Below are 18,280 nucleotides of genomic sequence, written 5' to 3'. Positions count from 1 at the left end.
CTGTAGAAACATGGTGGTGCAACATGTCTGACTCCACGAAAAGGACCTGCTCTATGTAGACATTTCAGGTGATTATACATTAATAAAAACATAGTTATAAATATTATATCCCATTTATGTACATAAATTCCCCTAAATTCTCCACACCTTCTACAATCCTTTTAATGAATATATTCATTACTTCTAGCCGTTCAACGTGCAAACGATTAGTAGGACATAGAAGAGCAAATATTGGGTTCACACTTGAGAAATTCATTAAACAAAAAATGTTTACTTTTAATCCTTAGATTACAAAATGTTTTGCCTTTTCTGCCTCTATGTTGTCTGTTGTTAACCTCAAGGTTGTAAAATCATCTAAATTCTTCGAAGTTTGTAACTTTTACACTATTATCCTACATCCATGTGTGTCAGTGGGCGTTACCTGGTTCTTCTCTATGGAGGCATTGTGTTTGTCACACATGGGACTGATCTCCATGCCTTTGTCCCGCTCTCGGTCTCCCTGGGTGAAGAACTCCACCATGATGCGGTCCGTCCACTGGCGGTAAAGCTCCAGCGGTTTGGTTGGGTTGCTCAGATCGGCACAGTGGACCATGTTCTGCAGAACCTGGAGAACAGACGCTCGTTCAGAATCTGCTGGTAATCGACCACTTTTTCAAAACCTCACCAACAAATGCTCAGAAAAAGCAGCAGCGATAACTTGATAAATGTAACTAGCATTCCTTTTATTTTATAAATATATATTTTAACCCTATCCTGACAATACCCAGTATAGATTGGTTCAGCTCTATACAGATGCAATGACCACTATCTGTCCAGCAGGCAGCAGCACTTTCACACTAACTCCCAGGTTGAAGATACAAGCAGTGTGTGTGTGTGTGTGTGCGTGCATTGCTTATTATTTATTGCTCGTTTTGAGTATTTTAGCAACAAAATAATTTAAAGTTTCTGACTATAGCCATAGATTAATGATCCATTTCTAAATGCTGACACAATTCTCTGATGCTGATAACATTTGTTCTCACCTGGATGCGGTCAGAGTAGTTGTCTAGCAGCAGGACTCCGAGACTCGTCACCTTCTTGGTCTCCACCATTGTCTTCATATCCGCCAAGAAGTTCATGTGTTTGGACATATCTGTGGCAAGCACCTAATGAAGAGGTTTAACACATCGTCAGTCACTCTTGTTGTCTGTGTAATGTGGCCTTCTTGTTTCAAAAGACAACTGGCTCTGTAGGTGTTTAATGGTTATTGCTGAATGATTTAGGACATGTGTATATGCAATTATATACTTTGTCTTGCAGAGACTGTGAAATTGTGTGAGGCGAGTAAGTTTGTGTGTTTTTTCCTTGCACTGTAAATGTATCCACCAGTACAAAGAGTTACTGATTCTGATTCTGAAAAAACAATGACACACTGTTGTCTCTCAGTTTCACTGCAGCTGCCCTGCGTGACACATGGATGTAGTTTGACACAGCATGGCACAGGAACTGTGTCCACAGGTTTATCATTTCCATTGGAAACCTTTGGGTTCTTGACCAAAACTCCCATGGGAAACTTTAGCAACAGTTAAGTCTTTTATTGATCTGAGGTTATTCAGTATCTTTGCTTTTATGACAGAATTTAAAAACAAACTACGTAAGCTACAATAGCAAACATTAACAAATATAATACTTTTTAAAGGAATTCAAATTTTTGTGTTTTGCCTTTTTCTCAAAACTCTTTGTTTCCCCATTTGTTTGTTCCATACAGCTGAAGTTGAAAAAAAGCAAGCTGTAACTGACCATCAACTCTCAATGTCTGCTTTCTCATACATCTACTACATTATTATATTGTGCCAGCAGCCTTTTTAAAGTAGCCTGTGACCAGATAAACAAAGCTGCTCTATCGGCAGAATTTTACCGTACACAAACTTTACTGTTCCATGATCAAAACATAATGAAAACCCACACTGTAAAGAGTACAGCACGGCTGAAAAGGATATCAAAGAGTCATGTAAAAAATGCAGCAGTCTCACCATGTCAATCACCATCTTTCGGAGAGAGTCTCTCTGTTTCTTGCTGAGGTTTTGGAAGATGTCACAGTTTTCCTCTTGCAGCAGTTTGAAGCCCACAGCGAGGTGGTGATTCTCCAGCACTGAGGCATCGTTGTACATCAGCGCCAGCTCTGAACCTGTTGTGGGTTGAAATGTGGGTTGAACTTGTTAAAACCGCATAACAAGACACCTCGAACATAATTACAATTCATTTGAGTCAGTGCTAATGGGAGCCCCGTCGAAATAAGATCCTGTGCCATGCTGACAATATGACCCAGACCAAGTTCAGGTGCAGGTTAAGTTAAAAGAGTCAAGATATCACCTGATTACTGGGGCACACAGCAAACCAGACAAAGAGAAACCTACTGGTGTTTATCAGGAACTGGTTGGTGACTCCTGGGTGGTCAACATCATGGATGGCACTAGCAAACAGAACAGCCATGACCTCCAGGTCTGTGAACACCGCCTGGGATGAAGAAGAGAAAACACATTAATTCAAAACACTAGACGGATATTATATCGTAACAGTAACAACAGCTTCCTTAACTCACCTCTAAAGCGGGGGTGGACAGGAGGACGTGGATGGACTGCACCACATCAGCAGCATGAATGTTGTTGTGATAAGCTACGTCTGCACGGTAGTGGTCCTCCAAGGTCATCATTAGGGTGATAAAGGTATCATTTGGGATCTTAAAGGTTTTCAGAAGGTCGCGGTCCTGGAAGGTTGAGGAGGAATCTGTGTCACATCATCTACAAATCAGTGTTTCTCTTCTGTGGTTTTGATTCAAGTGGCCAGGAACGTTGCCTAAAGTTTGCCTGCACCCATCATATTCTTACTTAATACAACTTGGTGGGTCACAGCTCAAAATACACTGTAGAAGCAGACAAACTTCAAAGTGTCAGTAACGTCTTCACTGCATGTGTGGCTATATCATGTGAAAAGACAGAATTCATAACTTTTATAAAGTATCTAATTTTCATAATTTGTCAGCAGACTTTGCATTGAGGGATCTTCCTACCTCGAAGATGGAGTACATGATGACAGTCAGAGGGCGGTTTCCAGAAAATTCGGCTATCTTGAATATGTCCAGACCCCAACGATCAATTTCCTCGACCTCCTGGAGAAGGAAAACAGGAGATCTATCAGACACACTGTGTCTGATAGATGTGTGTCATGTGTGTTTGTGTGTATGAGTGAGTGAGAGCCCACCTTGGCCAGCAGGCTCTCGTGTGGTGTGCTGACTCCAAAGCGGGGGATGCGGGCGGGTGGTAAGCCGGGACTCTGTGTGACCTTTTTCACACCACTGATCTGTGACATTGGCCTCTTCTTCTTCTCCTTCTCCTTAGAAGGTGGAGACAGGATCTCCACGTCATGTTGTTTCTCTGCAATGTGTACAAACACACAGAACACTGTTGAATATGTATGTCTGTCTTCAAAGTAATTTCAAATACTCAGACTTAACATGATTGCTCCCCTTTTGCCACACCGTCACATTTACAATGGGATAGTATCAGACTCAGACTGGTATGCTATCCACACTATTGCTTTGACATACATACATTGAGTTTAAAGTTTTTATAGCATTTCAAAAAAAAAAAGATCACATGACCACCTCTTGAATCAAACAAAATGTAATATTGTGAAAGAGGTGTCCAGGTTTTTATGGATGCTTGTTTAAAAATATGATCTGACTTTGCTTATATGCACATAGGCAATAAACACCATGAGTTATATTCCACACTGTAAACATACCAGTGGTAACATGAATTATGCGAAGTGCTTACTAGTTATCACTCACATTCAAATTGTCTTTCCTTTCCTCTCAGTAAAGACTGACACAGTGGACAAAGACTATAAAGGTAGAGTTTCTTGTCAGTGAAGACCTTCGCCTGAGCTCTGACTATAACTCTCTTTAAAGGGGTCCTGTCTTGACCCATGAGTGAGTGTCTTCAGCTGTAAGAATTTTATTTTTATTATTTAATGTGTGTAATCCTTCCATTACCAGTACAATTAGTTCTTCGACCAACTATGGCTGCTACCTCTATTACTGTAGCTATACTACTACAATTCTGCTACCATCAACTACTTATATGTGTATCAATACTGCTGATACGACTACTACTATTATCCTGTCAGCATTTAATCAATCATGCACAATTACTTCTGCAAGTATCCCTAAAGTAAACACATACACATATAGATGAATGAGTCACTTTCATTATATCAACACAACAATGTGCCTTCTTTGGATAAGCATGCAATTGCGCTTCTTTTCAGCGTAACGGTCCAAATTTCAATGCACTTGTGAATGACTAGACTTTGCATCGCTCACAATCAATAAATGCCACGTAAAAATAGTCAAATAAATAGATTTAAATTTAAGCAAAATGGTATTTGTGTACAGTATATAGACCATGATTGTGCAGCTATAATGAAGTACACCTGCTGAACAAAGCTACATTATCGGAGCACAACAAGGTGTATACGAACACAACACCAGTAGTAGAAAGGATGATGGGTAAAACCTGTCAGCTTCTCGGGAGCTCAGCATTGTCTTGAGCTTGATGGCAAAGAGCTTCCCATGTTTTTCCAAATGTGGGTTTGAAAAGGCTTCATCACATCTACAGGTTGGAGATGTATTTTTCTAACCCACAGTGGAGCGTGTAATCCTTCAAGCAAAAGCATGGAAACGATCAAAACAAGGTTTCCACCATCAACATAACCTCCACATGACTTGTTGACACAAAAGGTGCTGTCCCAGCAGACACGATAATGTTGAAAATGACTCATCCGTTTGTGCACAAACCAAGGAAACAATGATCCCATTGTGACATCACAGACAGCCGGCTTTACCTCACGTCCACATATCATCCTCAGTATTTCACATCCACGTTTTTTTTAATTAGCACGGCAGGAATGATATCCAGATCTGCGCCCAGATACAAGCACACGCCACCATAAGGATGCAGAGAGACCTGGGTGGCAGCGTCACACAAGGGGCTGTCTGGCCTCTCTCACCTCTCTTACAGTGCCTCCTCTTCCTCACATTCAAAACCAGTGGGTTCATTTCTGAACGCAGTCGGGCTTGACGCCGAGGCACTCATGTCAAAACGGCGACCGACTGACAGCTCCATCCTCGTTCGGCTGGACCTCCATCCTGCCGGCAGGGCTGTAGAAGACTGAGCCTTCTATTGATGCAGCACGCCGTCTAATAATATTGCACCCTGTTGCTACGACAACGCCACACAATGTGTCCGGGAATGCTGTCTGTCGGCGCGCTTCCTTCTCTTTTAAGGAGAAAGAAATCCTCACCTTCTCTATTCCTCCTTATTAACAAACAGTCCTCTCATCCTTCCTCTCTTTTAGAGACATACTCTCTTCATATTTTTTGTTTAAAAAAATTCCTCCTCTCTTTCCTCGCCCTGAAAATACTGAAATTCTCATCTCCCTGTTTCTTTATACATCCTCCTGTTTCACTTCCTTTCCCTCAAAAGCAATCGCTCCCCTTTCTCCTTTTTCAAAAAATCTTGTATTTTATATCTTTGACTCATTTCTTCAATATCCACTTCTCTTTTTTTTATTACTTCCTTTCAATTTCCTCTCCCATCTAATCCTCATTTAAACCTTCGCTCCTCATTGTGTCTTTACTTGAAATTGTCTTCTCTCCTTCTTGATATTTCTTCTTTGCTCAAATAAAACACAAGTAAACTATTCCAAATCCTCAAAGATCTTATTTTCTCCCCCTACCTCATATACACAACGCAATGCTAATATTCACATTTGTTGAACAGCAGTTTGGTGTAGTGCTCATACAATGCAGCTGACAGCAGTCTGACAGCAGTCAATAAACCAGGCGATGCATCTTAATCCTTTCAGCAGAGCTGGGCAGCATCATATATATGTTTGGGATAGTACCAAATTTAATTTATTTTATTTTAAGATATTTTGACGGGCACCTCATACATATCAACAGAGGTGTCAAAAGTATTCACATTCATTACTCAAGTAGAAGTATAGATACTAGGATTTAAAAATACTTCTGTAAAAGTTGAAGTACCAATTCAAGCTTTTTACTTAAGTAAAAGTACTGGTTTGAAAAGTAAAAGTAATGTAAGGGGAATTTTTTTTTTCTTCCATTAAGGACAAACTCTTAAGGGGCCTATAGTGCACTACCCCACCTCCCCCCAAAACAATAATTTTTCTAAAGGCCATAATTACTATAATGTTTTAAAATGTTATGTTGAAAAATGTGGGATGCACTCGGCTACCCGTTTCAGCTGCATATATGCCCATTTAAAATGATCACATTTTATTACAATGCAAATACATTAAAGTACCATATGTGTACTACTGAGCATTAACATGCGTTTCATGGAGCGGAAGACATGATAACTAGTTGCCTATAAGTATTGTAATAGTGCAAAATAGGCGGCGGCGGCGACCCCGACACAAACACTTAAAGCTGTGGTTCTCAAACTTTTTCTGTAAATAACATAATTGTGTGACTCATCTGTACTTTTATAGATAACAGAATAAAGGAAATTGCAATCACTTTCAAGTAAATCAGATCATCAGACAATCAGACAATGTTTTGTGTAAGTTCTATCTGTGCAAAAAATAACTCATATTTAGTTACTACTACAGCTCATTGTGGAAAACAATAAGCTTTTAATTTTTTTTGCCAAACAAAACAGAATGAGTGCAGATATGTGAGCCATCCGGTTGTGGCAGTATTAGTGGCTGCAGTGAGCTGCTTTCCTCGACACATGTTATAAACGGGGTTGTAGATTGGTAGGGTTGTAGCCTCTCTCAATTCATGCTCAATATTGAGTTTAGATCTGTTTTTTTATTTTGAGAAACGCAACAGCAGGAAAGGACAAGCTCACGCAGTTAATGGCGTCGCGTCAAATCGCGCATGCGCAAGCGTAACCTGTTAACGGCGTACCGTAACCATTTACCCGAAAGTACAGGCATTTGTCCATGTATTTATTAATGACAGCTCATTGTTGGTAGAAGACACAAGCACTTTGGCTCGTTTCACCTGAAACAGGAGAGCTGCTCCGGGTTCAGAGAGCCGCTCCGGTGCGAGGAGAACTCCGGTTGCTCCTCACAGGAGAGCTGCTGTTGCATCTTCACCCTGGGAGCGTTTAAAACGCAGATATAGCGGTCTACTTTTCACGCGACATATTTTTCGACGCTCTCTGTCCGCTGGTGTGTGTGCTCAGTGCTCACCTAACGTGCTCACAGATACGTGCGCGCGCACGTATCTGTGGGCAACGGGGCGGAGAGGTTTTTTGTGTATGTGTTTTTGAACGATGACAAGCCGGAATGAAAACAAACCAAAATGAAATAGTAACGAGGCTATTTTTAAAATGTAGGGAGTAGAAAGTACAGATATTTGCGTGAAAATGTAAGGAGTAGAAGTAAAAAGTCGTCTGAAAAATAAATACTCCAGTAAAGTATAGATACCCAAAATTTCTACTTAAGTAAAGTAACGAAGTATTTGTACTTCGTTACTTGACACCTCTGCATATCAATGAGCGTTGACTAAATGTGCACATCACAGAATACACCAATACAATTCCACAGCACCACAAACTACAGCCTCCAAATTGAGCACTTCTAAAAAGCCTAATGTTTGTGAATGTAGACTTCTTTGCAGGGCAGTTGTATTTGCCTGCATTAGCTTTCACAAAGTGGGTGTCCTTTCATTCGTTAACATCTGGCATTAAAACTCACCGAGGAAGGTGTTGGCGATGAACTCTGAGACCTGATTTCCTGAGCGGCTTGTCTCTGATAGCTGCGTCAGCTCGCGGTTCAGCATCCTCTTAAACTGTGAAGACACAACCCAAAATGTGGTTTGTGCAGGTAAGAATGCAGATAAAGATGTTAAAATACTCACAAAGATGAGCTGCATGTTTAAACATCAATATAGGAAGTAAACTAAATTGTTATACATTGTTATAGATACAACTGAACACAAGAGACCATGGTGGAGGTATTGTGATTCAACAAACTTACATTATAATTCCCCAAACTCATGTGTTGTTACTGCCCCCCTTCCTCTATGAAGAGGGTTATTATGTTGCATCAGTTTTAAAAACTAAATTTTTCAGACAATGTATGACTAGTGCATACTTTTACTGAATATTTCTTGTGTTGCTTTGAGCCGCGAGAGCAAAGCTTGTATTGTTTTCACCTTGTGAGTCTGCGTGAGTCATTATGGCAAATGGGTCCCTTTATATGGGGAACTATCACAGAGCCAGTTCGGAGTACTTTGCCAGTCTGTTGTCTGTGGACAGATTCTATCACAGCGATGGCCTCCCTTCACTTCCCATCTGCTGGTATGATCCCAAGATGGTCTCTAATTTGTTTTTTTATTTTTAATTTTTAATTCAAATGAATATCCTTTTCAGAAATTACATGTAAAGTACTCCAAGAATGTAAAAGAAAGATGCAGAGTTAGATATCAGATCATTTAAAAACAAATCTAAATATTTGTTAACAATTTCGGACATTGAAACCATGGAGGTTGAAACTAAGAAAAAAAATGTTTTTCTGTATACTGTCAGCTCTGCATATAAATAAGTTTAGGCTCCAAGTAACTTAACTTATAACATAATTAGTAAGTAATTTATAGTACTTTAATGCTATTTGGTTAGTTAATAAAATGTATGCTCCATCATCTTTGCTATGGGTTGAACGTTAAACACCAACATGTAGGGGAACTCCAGCATTGCAGCACAAGTAGACAGAATTAGTGCAATTTTAGCACATTTATTTATATGTCTATAAAGCATAGAGTGTACATTTACCCTTTTATTCATTTATAAAAGAGAAAAGCTGTACTATCTTTAATGTCTCTATATTGACGGTTCACAGACACGCGGGAGAAATCTGCACTGTGGTTGTAAAGAATCATTGGTGAAAGTTTATCAAACACAAAAGTGTTCAGTGTCCCCCTGAGTTTGATCACAGCGGTAGCTTCCACACTGATTATGCAACAGCTTTGGCACGTGGTGACTGAGGGAGGAGGGAGGGAGGGGATCGAGGTGAGAGAGTGCTGCAGTGGCTACTATGTGACACACATATGGGCACAAACAAAAACATACACATTGACATGAATCATAATTCCGAAGCTTTCACCAAAATGTGCCCGTTCCTCATCTGGTTTACTTCTGCTGGAGCTTTTCAACACACCTGCTCCCTCTATCATAAACATCAGGTTTTCAGCGCACCATCTCTCACATACACACACAATCTCATGCTATATGTTTACAAATACCATGCAGCATATTCCTGCTGCTGCCAACCAAACACCGCTCTAAATTGTTTTACATAAAAAAAAAATTAAAATCACGTCAGCTTCCCCCTCTAACAAAGATGTTTTCTGCCTTTTCCCCCCGCTATTTCCGTTTCTCGTGCACACTCACACACCTACGTGCATAGACACACCATCCCCACATTCAGCCTGTTTGCAGACTCGGTCCGGAGTCAGATGCTCACTCAGCATCCAGCCCCCCCCCCCCCCCCCCCCCCCCCTGCAAAGCCTGCACTGCTGATAGATCCCAGTGTAAACAAGCCAGCAGCGCTCCCATCCTCACCTGTCTGAGTCTCCCGCACAGACAAACGCAGAGAGCCGACGCGGGCATGTCAACCCACGCATGTTGATGTTAGAGGTCCCCGGAAATCCAAAGCCACAAGCACACAAGTTTGCTTGTGTAGTGACGCGCTGCTCACTAAATCCTGGTCCACACTCAGCAGGAACAGTTTGAACAAGAAGAGAAATCCGTTTGGAAATAAAAGTTCCCACAGTCACATGTCCTGTCTCGGAGGTGTGGGGTGTCGGGAAGGGTGGGGTGGGTTGAGGGAGTTTGGGGATGTGGTGTAGCATCGGGGAGAAAGGGTGTGGACAGCAGTTCCTCATCCAACTCCTGTCACATACTGTCATTTAGATTCATAAAGCGGGAGAGGCTGTGAGGATCCCCCTCCCCCGCCCTGGATGCTGCTCCCTCTGTCCAACCAGATCCCTCTGGCTTCAGGGGCTGGGTGGAGGGGAGCGATCTGATTGGCTGACTGGGGGAGGGAGGAGGACTGAATGTAGCAGCCAGACGGTGGAGGGAAACATAATGGAGGGAATCGAGGAGATGATGATGAACTTTATATATTTTGGAAGGAGCCATTGATGAACCCCATTGTTTCTGCCTGTGTTCACACTGCAGATGCATGTGTCATAACAACTGACTTTATCCCCTCATATGTTAATATGATTTTCAAACATGAATAACCAGGAACAAGCTTGAAGGACATGCACTTTGTCAATACTGCTCTGCACACATGGCCAGGAGTTACAAGATCAGATCTGGAAGCATGTGACCTGAACACAATTAAAATCAGTCATTGCTGTCATGACAAAGGGAAGCTCAGAATTTAAATGTTATAAATTGGAAACTCTTTTTGATATAACAAGCTTTGCTTAAATACACCTCTCCTACATGTCCTCTCACCTTATTGGATGCCATCTCGCCGACTGAGTGTCTCGTCTGCAGCGTCTCCAATTGGTCCAGACACCAGTCCAGCTCCTCTTGTGTCTCCACCGCCAGCTTCTGATGGGTCTCCTCTGAAAGGTCAGAGGTCACACATACAAATGTTACAGGTCAGTTGTGGGACTGCTGTGAAAACAATTTTGTCAAGTGATCTAGAGATGTGGTGCAGCTCTTATGAATAACCTGAGAAAGGATTGAGAACATTTATTAGCTTGTTGTAATGAGCCTGTAATGGTTCATAATGAAGCCACACCATGTTTGAATTTTCAGTAATTTAAGTAAAAAGCATAAACCCATTAAGATCACACTCTTTAAAATGTCTTTCATGTTAAGTAATATAGAAAAGTATCTTCATGAAAAATAGAAAGACATGAAATTATACATTTCCGTGTCCCCACACACAGGGATAGTAACACTGACCTGTAAGACATGGTTTGCACACGGATGGCTGGTTGCTGCTTGTCGCACGCCTGAAACAAGTAAACAGTTGAGGTGTTAGTAGAACAATAAAATAACAAGCAGTCGGACATTCAGTCAGATTAGATAGTTCTTACTTGTTTGTGACACGATCTTGCAGATGTGTCAGAACAGCGAAGTTACTTCTCACTGTTCGTAGACTGGCAAGAACCTAAAAAGGAAAAAGAGAGGAGTGAGTTTTGGAGCTGTGTGAATTGGTGTGGATGGAGACACCCGAGACATGTCCCCCTTAATATCAAGAATAGAGTCCAAACAGTAGTACAGTTTGTAATGGCCTAACATCCATCCATCTAGTGTATCCTCGATTACCGGCTGGACTAATTAATAAATCAGATGAATACATTTTCATCAGAAGAACTGCATATTGCAGCATCATGTTCTACAACGAGGTAATTCCAAGCCAAGAGCCCACTGAAGCTTCGCTGGCAAGAAAAGTTTCACAAAAAGTTTTATAAATCCACTCAATGTTGCTGTGTTCTACTGTAAAACTGTCCCTAAAGCTAAACCCAACTTTCAGTCCCTTGCTGTACAGGTTGTCACTGGGCCACTGAGTTTTGTTTTGACTTGTCAAATTTGATGAAAGTAGCCAGGACATTTAACGAATTTCTGGTCAGTCAAAACCAGCAACACAAACATGCTACTAACCTGTGCAAATGGAGTCACTATCATGTCTTCTCCATGTCTGTGAAAACCACAGACAAACACAAACAGATATCCAGTGAAAAATCAGTGTGTGAAGCCATGTCATACAAAATAAACTTCAAAATACAAACACACAAACAATGACAACAAATACATCTGTTTGTTGTCATCATCTTAATGTGAGAAATGTAAAGGAAGAGAGAAGAGTACAGTGGGTTACGACCCTAGCTTGGTCTCGAATATCCCACTGGATATAAGGAGGGGAGATTGTTTTAGTTACAAATATTTCTTCGAGGCAAAGATGCAGCTTAGAGTTAACCCTCAGAGCCAAAGAACCACTGCTTTAAATAAGTAAAAATAAGACAATATGAGACAAAGACACACTGATTACTGGCAGGGGAACATTTATCAATACTGTATCTACCCAGTGAGGTTTAATTCAACCAGTCTCAACAAACCTGAATTAGGTGACATTTTTAGGATGAAATCAAATGATAGAAATGACAAATCGTAGCTCAATGTTTTGGTTCTCTGGCCCCGTGGTTCTCATCAAGCCTGCCATGTATGTCTACCTGTCCAACCTGTCCAACAAAAAGAGGAAAGAAAAAGACTGATTGGTAAAATTCTACTGTAGTATATATGATATTTGTTTTAAGAGTTGGTGGAGCTAAAAGTCCAGTGAATATTGCATTGCCATCATTGAGAGGCTAGACACTGTGGGATGCTAATGATTACTTGCGTCCACGAAGTAGAAAAAAATGCTAATAAGTTACCATTGATAACTTTACAATGCCCAATGTCTGGCTTCAATTTCTATGAAGCTCAAAATCTCTCAATGCAGATTGGTTTCGGTTTTGCCTCCAAGATATATATACTGTATTTGTACTACTAGGGGGTGTCACGGATTCCCCGTCATATTAAGTGTTTTCATCATGTCTGTCAGTTCTAATCACCCTCCTGTCATTCCAGATCCTGCCACTCACACCTGATTACCCCTCATCACCGTCACCTGGCCCTCACGCCCATCTCACCTGCAGCTTGTGCCCTCATTAGCTCACTATTTAGGTTCCCTCACTTACACGTGTCCGCTGCCAGATTGTCTTGTCCATTGTGCCAAACGCTCCAGCATATCGTTATACTTTTTGCCTACCTGTTCTGACCCCGTTTATGCCTGTCTTGCCAACCTTGGATTTTGCCTGCCCCTTATCGGATTTGTTCGCCTGTTTGTTTGATCTCCTGGTTTTGACCCCTGCCTGAACATACGACTAAAGAACTTTGCCTGCCACCTGCCTCTGAGTTGTGCTTGTGAACTCGATTGTCCACTGTGCCTCACAGGGGGAGTTGTTCGTGCATGAGGTGCTGCGAAAGCCAACTTTTGGAGAGGTAGACATTTCTGGAAGCTTTAAGGTCTCATCATGTACCTCATAACCATTCAGACTTCAGGGTAAATCCATGCTGCCAGTGAAATGTACAGAGTCGGCAAACATTTTGGCAATGACAACTATAGATATGACAACTGTGCGTATTGTTATTTACTGTTTTGTGAAAATAAATTATAAAAAGATTTATTATCAAATTAACAAATGCTTTTACTTGTGATACCAGATCATCATCTGTCCAATGCTTGCTGGGACTGTTATAAATATTAAAAGATATGTTCTACAAGTCAAATTAAGGGAAAAGTCACGTGTAAGTGGGCGGGGATGTAGAGGGGTGGAGGGGTAAGTGGTAGTAGGTTTGACTCGTGACAACATGGCAAAGCCCAAAGAGATGGACAGGCAAATCACAGCAGTCTTTACTAAATGTCTCACCGAGGTAGCCAATTGATTTCCCAATGCTTCAATCCCTCCTCCCTTTAAAACAAAGGAGCGACAGCTATTGGTGGTCCCATTTACACTCTGGCTTCAAATAGACTTCTAGCTGCACAGAGAGATCTTTAGCTGTATACACAGGTAGAAACTGGGTGAAAAACTACTTCTGAGCTAAGATTATGGTTTTGGTTTTAGTTGGACGTACCAAATCAACATGCCTGTTGTTTACGCCGACAAACATGAGCTCTGCTACCAAAAGCCTCTTTAAAGCCAGATGCCAAAAATGCACTTTGTAGGGAGTAAATAGGACATGAATAAATATGAATAATACATTCCAGTGTTTCCCTATTAATTCATAACAGAAGGGATTCAATCCCTGTGTCCTGATGCTACATATTGCTTCATATAAATCAAGGGCATGAAATGCAAAATCAGTTTCACAATTTAGAGCTTAATTTTTCTGTTTATATATATTTTTGAATGTGTTCTAATAATTCAATTCCTAAAATGTTCACTGTGGAGGAACACTACTACTGAGGGACTTGGGAATCAAACAATATCTTCCCAATCTCTACATGATGTTTTTGTCAACCTTAATTATTTTGTGATGGATTCTTTTTGGGAGTTGGTATCCAGGCCCAGTACCTCTGGACCCAGATAGAAAATATACAAATAATATACATATCTTTAAACATCAATATGTCATTGTTAAATTAGTAGGCTATTTTAAGCCTTCCATCATCTGCTGTTATCAGAAAGTGTGGAGCTGTTTTTTCTGGAAGAACAGCAGTCACTTCCTTTTTTTGCTCTGTGAAGCAAACAGATTTCCGTCCAAATCAGCAAACCCACATTGTAAAATTTAACATGAGGTAGAGGATAAAGGCTGGTTGGTTTATTGGTGTTAAAATTATCCAGAAAGTATATATAAAATACTCACAGGTCGCTGGCAGTAGACGAGTTGCGGGACATTGTTTTGGGTGAAAGGTCGAAGTCTGAGTCAGAGCGGTAGAGGAAGGACTCGCGCCGTTGACTGTGGGGAAAGTTGGCCTGGAGAACCAGCCCAGAACTCGGGCTGGTCTGAGAGTCCAGTGGACTGCGACCCACCGACAGGCCATTTTCCACATCAAAACTACAGAAAGAGACAGAAGAAACACATCAATACTACAGTCACCATTTCTGTAGTTTTCACCTGCTAGTTAGCCCAGACTGCTATTCTGTTTCACTTCATTATTCCTTGCATATCATGACTAATGCTACTACTACTAATAATAATAATGCATTTCATTTTTAACACACTTTTCTTTCAAAAGAATCTCAGAGTGCCACAGAGCAAATATATATTAAAACAAATAAAAGCATAGTTAAAACATAGTTAAAGCAAACCATAATACAAAAAGGAATAGCTGACAATGAATTAATACAAGGTAAAAAAAAAGCCGTTTTTAGGCCAGTCTTAAAATAGTTCAGTGTCTGAGTTGCCCTTAGGTGGTCAGGAACTACTACTACTACTACTACTACTACTACTACTACTACTACTACTACTACTACTACTATTGTTACTAGTACTTCTAAACTACATTTGCATACCTCAGTATCATAAGAGAAGTACATAACAAAAGCAGCAAGTTCAAGTTCATACATCTGAAAAATAAAAACACCAGACAGTAATGAATAAAAGAGTAAACATGTTATCTCTCAGCACTGCATCCAAACCATGGATACCCAAATATAAAACTGCTCCTGTAGCTGCTGACGACACATGGAGATAGAAAAGAGAAACCTAAGATAAGACACGGCTGAGATAAGCTACGTAGGACTTTCGAGTGACTGGAGCTGGAATGCTGCATGTCCAAAAATCTAATGTTTTTTCAAATACAGCAGTATGTTTCTTACAATAAATTATCCCAAACATGATACAAAGACAATTGAAATGATAAAATAACACAAGAACAGGATGTGTGTACATATTCATGTGGCATTATGAAAAGTCCTCAACAACAAGCACAAAACACCTTGGTTTGAAAATGATAAAAAGGTTATATTAAAATTGTCTGCCCTGACTGTGAGAGTCTTTACAAACAGGTGACCTTGTGATTATACATTTTTCGCAATTAAACGCACACCTACACACATCTTTCCCTCTGCTATCTCTGTATGACGTCAACACTGACTTCATGCGTGGTGCGTCACCCCATCGCATCCACCACATTGAAAGGCACCCCTATTACTGAACAGAGCACTTAACGTCTACAGGTATCATTTTAAGATTGTATTTTACTGGTATGATCAAAATGAAATAGTATTTTAAAAAATCTGCCTTTTTTGCCAGCTGGATTCAATCCTACTCCTGTAACCAAAAGGTATCATGGCTCGATTCTGCCCTAATTTAATCCCTTTGAATCCTTCCAATCAAGAAGTCACTCTGCGGGGCCTGTAGAGGGTTTGGTATAACACTCGATGATTTCCCTTTTACCCAAAATGTCCCTTTCCAAAGTCGTGATACACAGTGCAAGTGAATAAAGGGCTAAAATACAGACAGAAAAACAAAAAGGGGCAGGGAGGAAAGGGCTTTGAGTTTTTGTCGAAATACACAAAGGACTGTAGTGGAGGGTTAAAGCTTATTAACATGGAAAGTTTTCCTTTTTTTCTGCCTCACTCTGGTCTACATATCCTCAGTGGTGCTGTGCCTGGCTCAAGGACACACAAACTCGTCTGCAGTCTTTAAAAACAAATTGAAACTAGCAACCACTTTTCACTTCTCTGACCTGCATTCTACAAAAACAAACGTCTTCAACAAGATCAGATTGTAAAAAAGAGAATGTATCGGGATTAGATATTAAAGCGCCTGAATGTGGCTACTTGAGTGGTAATTTTAAGATATTTTAATGTATTTTGTATCCGTTAGATCAATTGCTATCTGTTATAATCGCCCCCCTCCTTCCTTGGTCATAACAAAAGAAAACAGAGCACCAAAAGAGCACTGGAAGGTTGGTCCTGTTTCTATTTTTAGCTCAGCCTGCCTCCAGCGCTCCAGCAATTGCAGTGCCTGATAAATGAAAGATGGCTATTATGCAATCGATGCTGAATGAAAGACATAATTCACAGAAGTAGAGAGACACAAACACAGAGGAGGACGAGGGGGGATGAAGAAGGCTGTATCCAGCACAGTGATGTGGCTCAGCATCTCACACCTGATTGGTGTGACATGGCAGAGAGGAGGGGGAGGGCTGCAACAGGGTTTACCTCAATGATAACAACCCCCACCCCAACCCTCCACTCCACCCAACCCTATTTACACCCTCACCCTCCCCTTGCTCAGTGTAGTCGGCCGTGACGAGGCTCCATCAGAGGAGACCAGTGACGTCAGAAGCTATAAATAGATCTGCCTGCCAGGAAAGAGAGGAATGGGAGACTGGTGACGGAGCTTACGTAGATACCCCCCCAGGCAGGGTGCAGATGATTTCTCCCCTCATCATGAATACATACATGAAGGATTTTCCTTTTCATTTTGATTGGTTGAGTGCTTCTAAATGACTCCAAGTCGAATTACAAGACCATATCAATTTTATTATATACTGCCTCACCAGTAAAAAGGTGTGGAAAAGAATATTTAGACCATCATTGAACGCTAAGTCTGACCACTTAACACCACACATTTTTAACATAAAGTGGCCTTATACCACCTCTGTTCACTGAGATCAACAAATATACAAATATATGATCAAACAATGAAAGGAGTTGTAGCTGTCCCTCATATCAGAGGTAGATGACACTGACTGGAGAATTAATCCCATTTATTGGATTTGCCCTGCTCTTCAAAGCCTCGGTTATACTCCCAAGCAGACGCATACACAAACAGCTGCGTACACCACTGACGTGTAGTGTTCTGATTATACTGTCTGCTTGGAGGACGTGTTCCACACATAGTAAATCACTACGCTACCACTTGTAGCGTATGCAACAATACATGTATATGAAGATGACTGCACAACAAAGTAATGCCACTGATGTTATGTAGTGAGAAAAGCAGTTGGAATGATTACATATTGCGTTAGAGTGTTTTCTGGAGACTTACTGTGATTTTTTACATTTTTGGTAGCAGTTCATTTTCACAGATTCATAATCATCATTGAGCTCAGCAGCAGATGCAGTTCTTCTGAGCTCACTGTTGGTCAATGGCATTCATTCCCATTCAAAAGTAGCAGAAGCCAACCAGCTTCTGAAAGGGAGACAGCCCCCACTGCTGAATAAAACATGGTACTGCAATGTCTCATAAACAAGGCTCTGCTCAAATATTGTCTTGGGTATTGTGCTCCATTTGAATTGTGTTTATGTGAGCTCTTTAAAAAAACAACAAAAAAACAACATTCCTGGCGGTATGTTGTTGGTAATCTGCATGCAGGACCATAGGGCTAAAAGAACTGCTGATTTTTTTGTGAATTTATTTCTTCCCATCACAAAGAATGTTGAGTAGTATCGAAAAGATAATGGATGACAATGCCGGAAGGAAAGATAATGTAAGTTGTAGGAAAAAATGGAAAGGATTTTTTTCACAGTTTAAAATTAAAATCTGTTCTAGAGACTATAAAATACACTTTCAGCGGAGCCCTTCTAGTACCACCTCTACAACCCATAATACATGTTATACCACCGCTTCTGCAGCTAAGACGTTCCCCCTTTAGACAGACAGACAGGGGACAGACAGGCAGCCTGGCGTCTTGTGCAGTTGCAGCGTACATAACAAGTTGACCTTGCTCTGTCTCCTGCCTCCAG

The 18,280-nt window shown here is 40.8% G+C and overlaps 1 protein-coding gene across 3 annotated transcripts in view; it reads right to left on the bottom strand.

Moving 5' to 3' along the window:
* pde4cb (phosphodiesterase 4C, cAMP-specific b) overlaps positions 1–18,280 on the bottom strand; it is a gene marked incomplete at its 5' end in the record, with an annotated part of 47,660 nt that overhangs the window by 4,654 nt on the left and 24,726 nt on the right. For 2 of the 3 annotated variants that reach the window (XM_079221411.1, XM_079221412.1), the window contains 14 exons: positions 422–604; positions 1,023–1,145; positions 2,013–2,167; positions 2,397–2,496; positions 2,582–2,746; positions 3,050–3,148; positions 3,241–3,413; positions 7,771–7,864; positions 10,539–10,651; positions 10,998–11,047; positions 11,132–11,205; positions 11,700–11,736; positions 13,508–13,549; positions 14,445–14,636. In XM_079221411.1, coding sequence (XP_079077537.1) covers positions 422–604; positions 1,023–1,145; positions 2,013–2,167; positions 2,397–2,496; positions 2,582–2,746; positions 3,050–3,148; positions 3,241–3,413; positions 7,771–7,864; positions 10,539–10,651; positions 10,998–11,047; positions 11,132–11,205; positions 11,700–11,736; positions 13,508–13,549; positions 14,445–14,636 — 1,600 coding nt within the window. The remainder of the gene's footprint in view (positions 1–421; positions 605–1,022; positions 1,146–2,012; positions 2,168–2,396; positions 2,497–2,581; positions 2,747–3,049; positions 3,149–3,240; positions 3,414–7,770; positions 7,865–10,538; positions 10,652–10,997; positions 11,048–11,131; positions 11,206–11,699; positions 11,737–13,507; positions 13,550–14,444; positions 14,637–18,280) is intronic. The other variant, XM_079221413.1, reaches the window with a different exon arrangement.

Source organism: Taurulus bubalis, assembly GCF_910589615.1.
Source record: "Taurulus bubalis genome assembly, chromosome: 7".
In the NCBI taxonomy this organism is placed as follows: domain Eukaryota; kingdom Metazoa; phylum Chordata; class Actinopteri; order Perciformes; family Cottidae; genus Taurulus; species Taurulus bubalis.
This window is presented reverse-complemented; position numbering and strand designations above follow the sequence as displayed.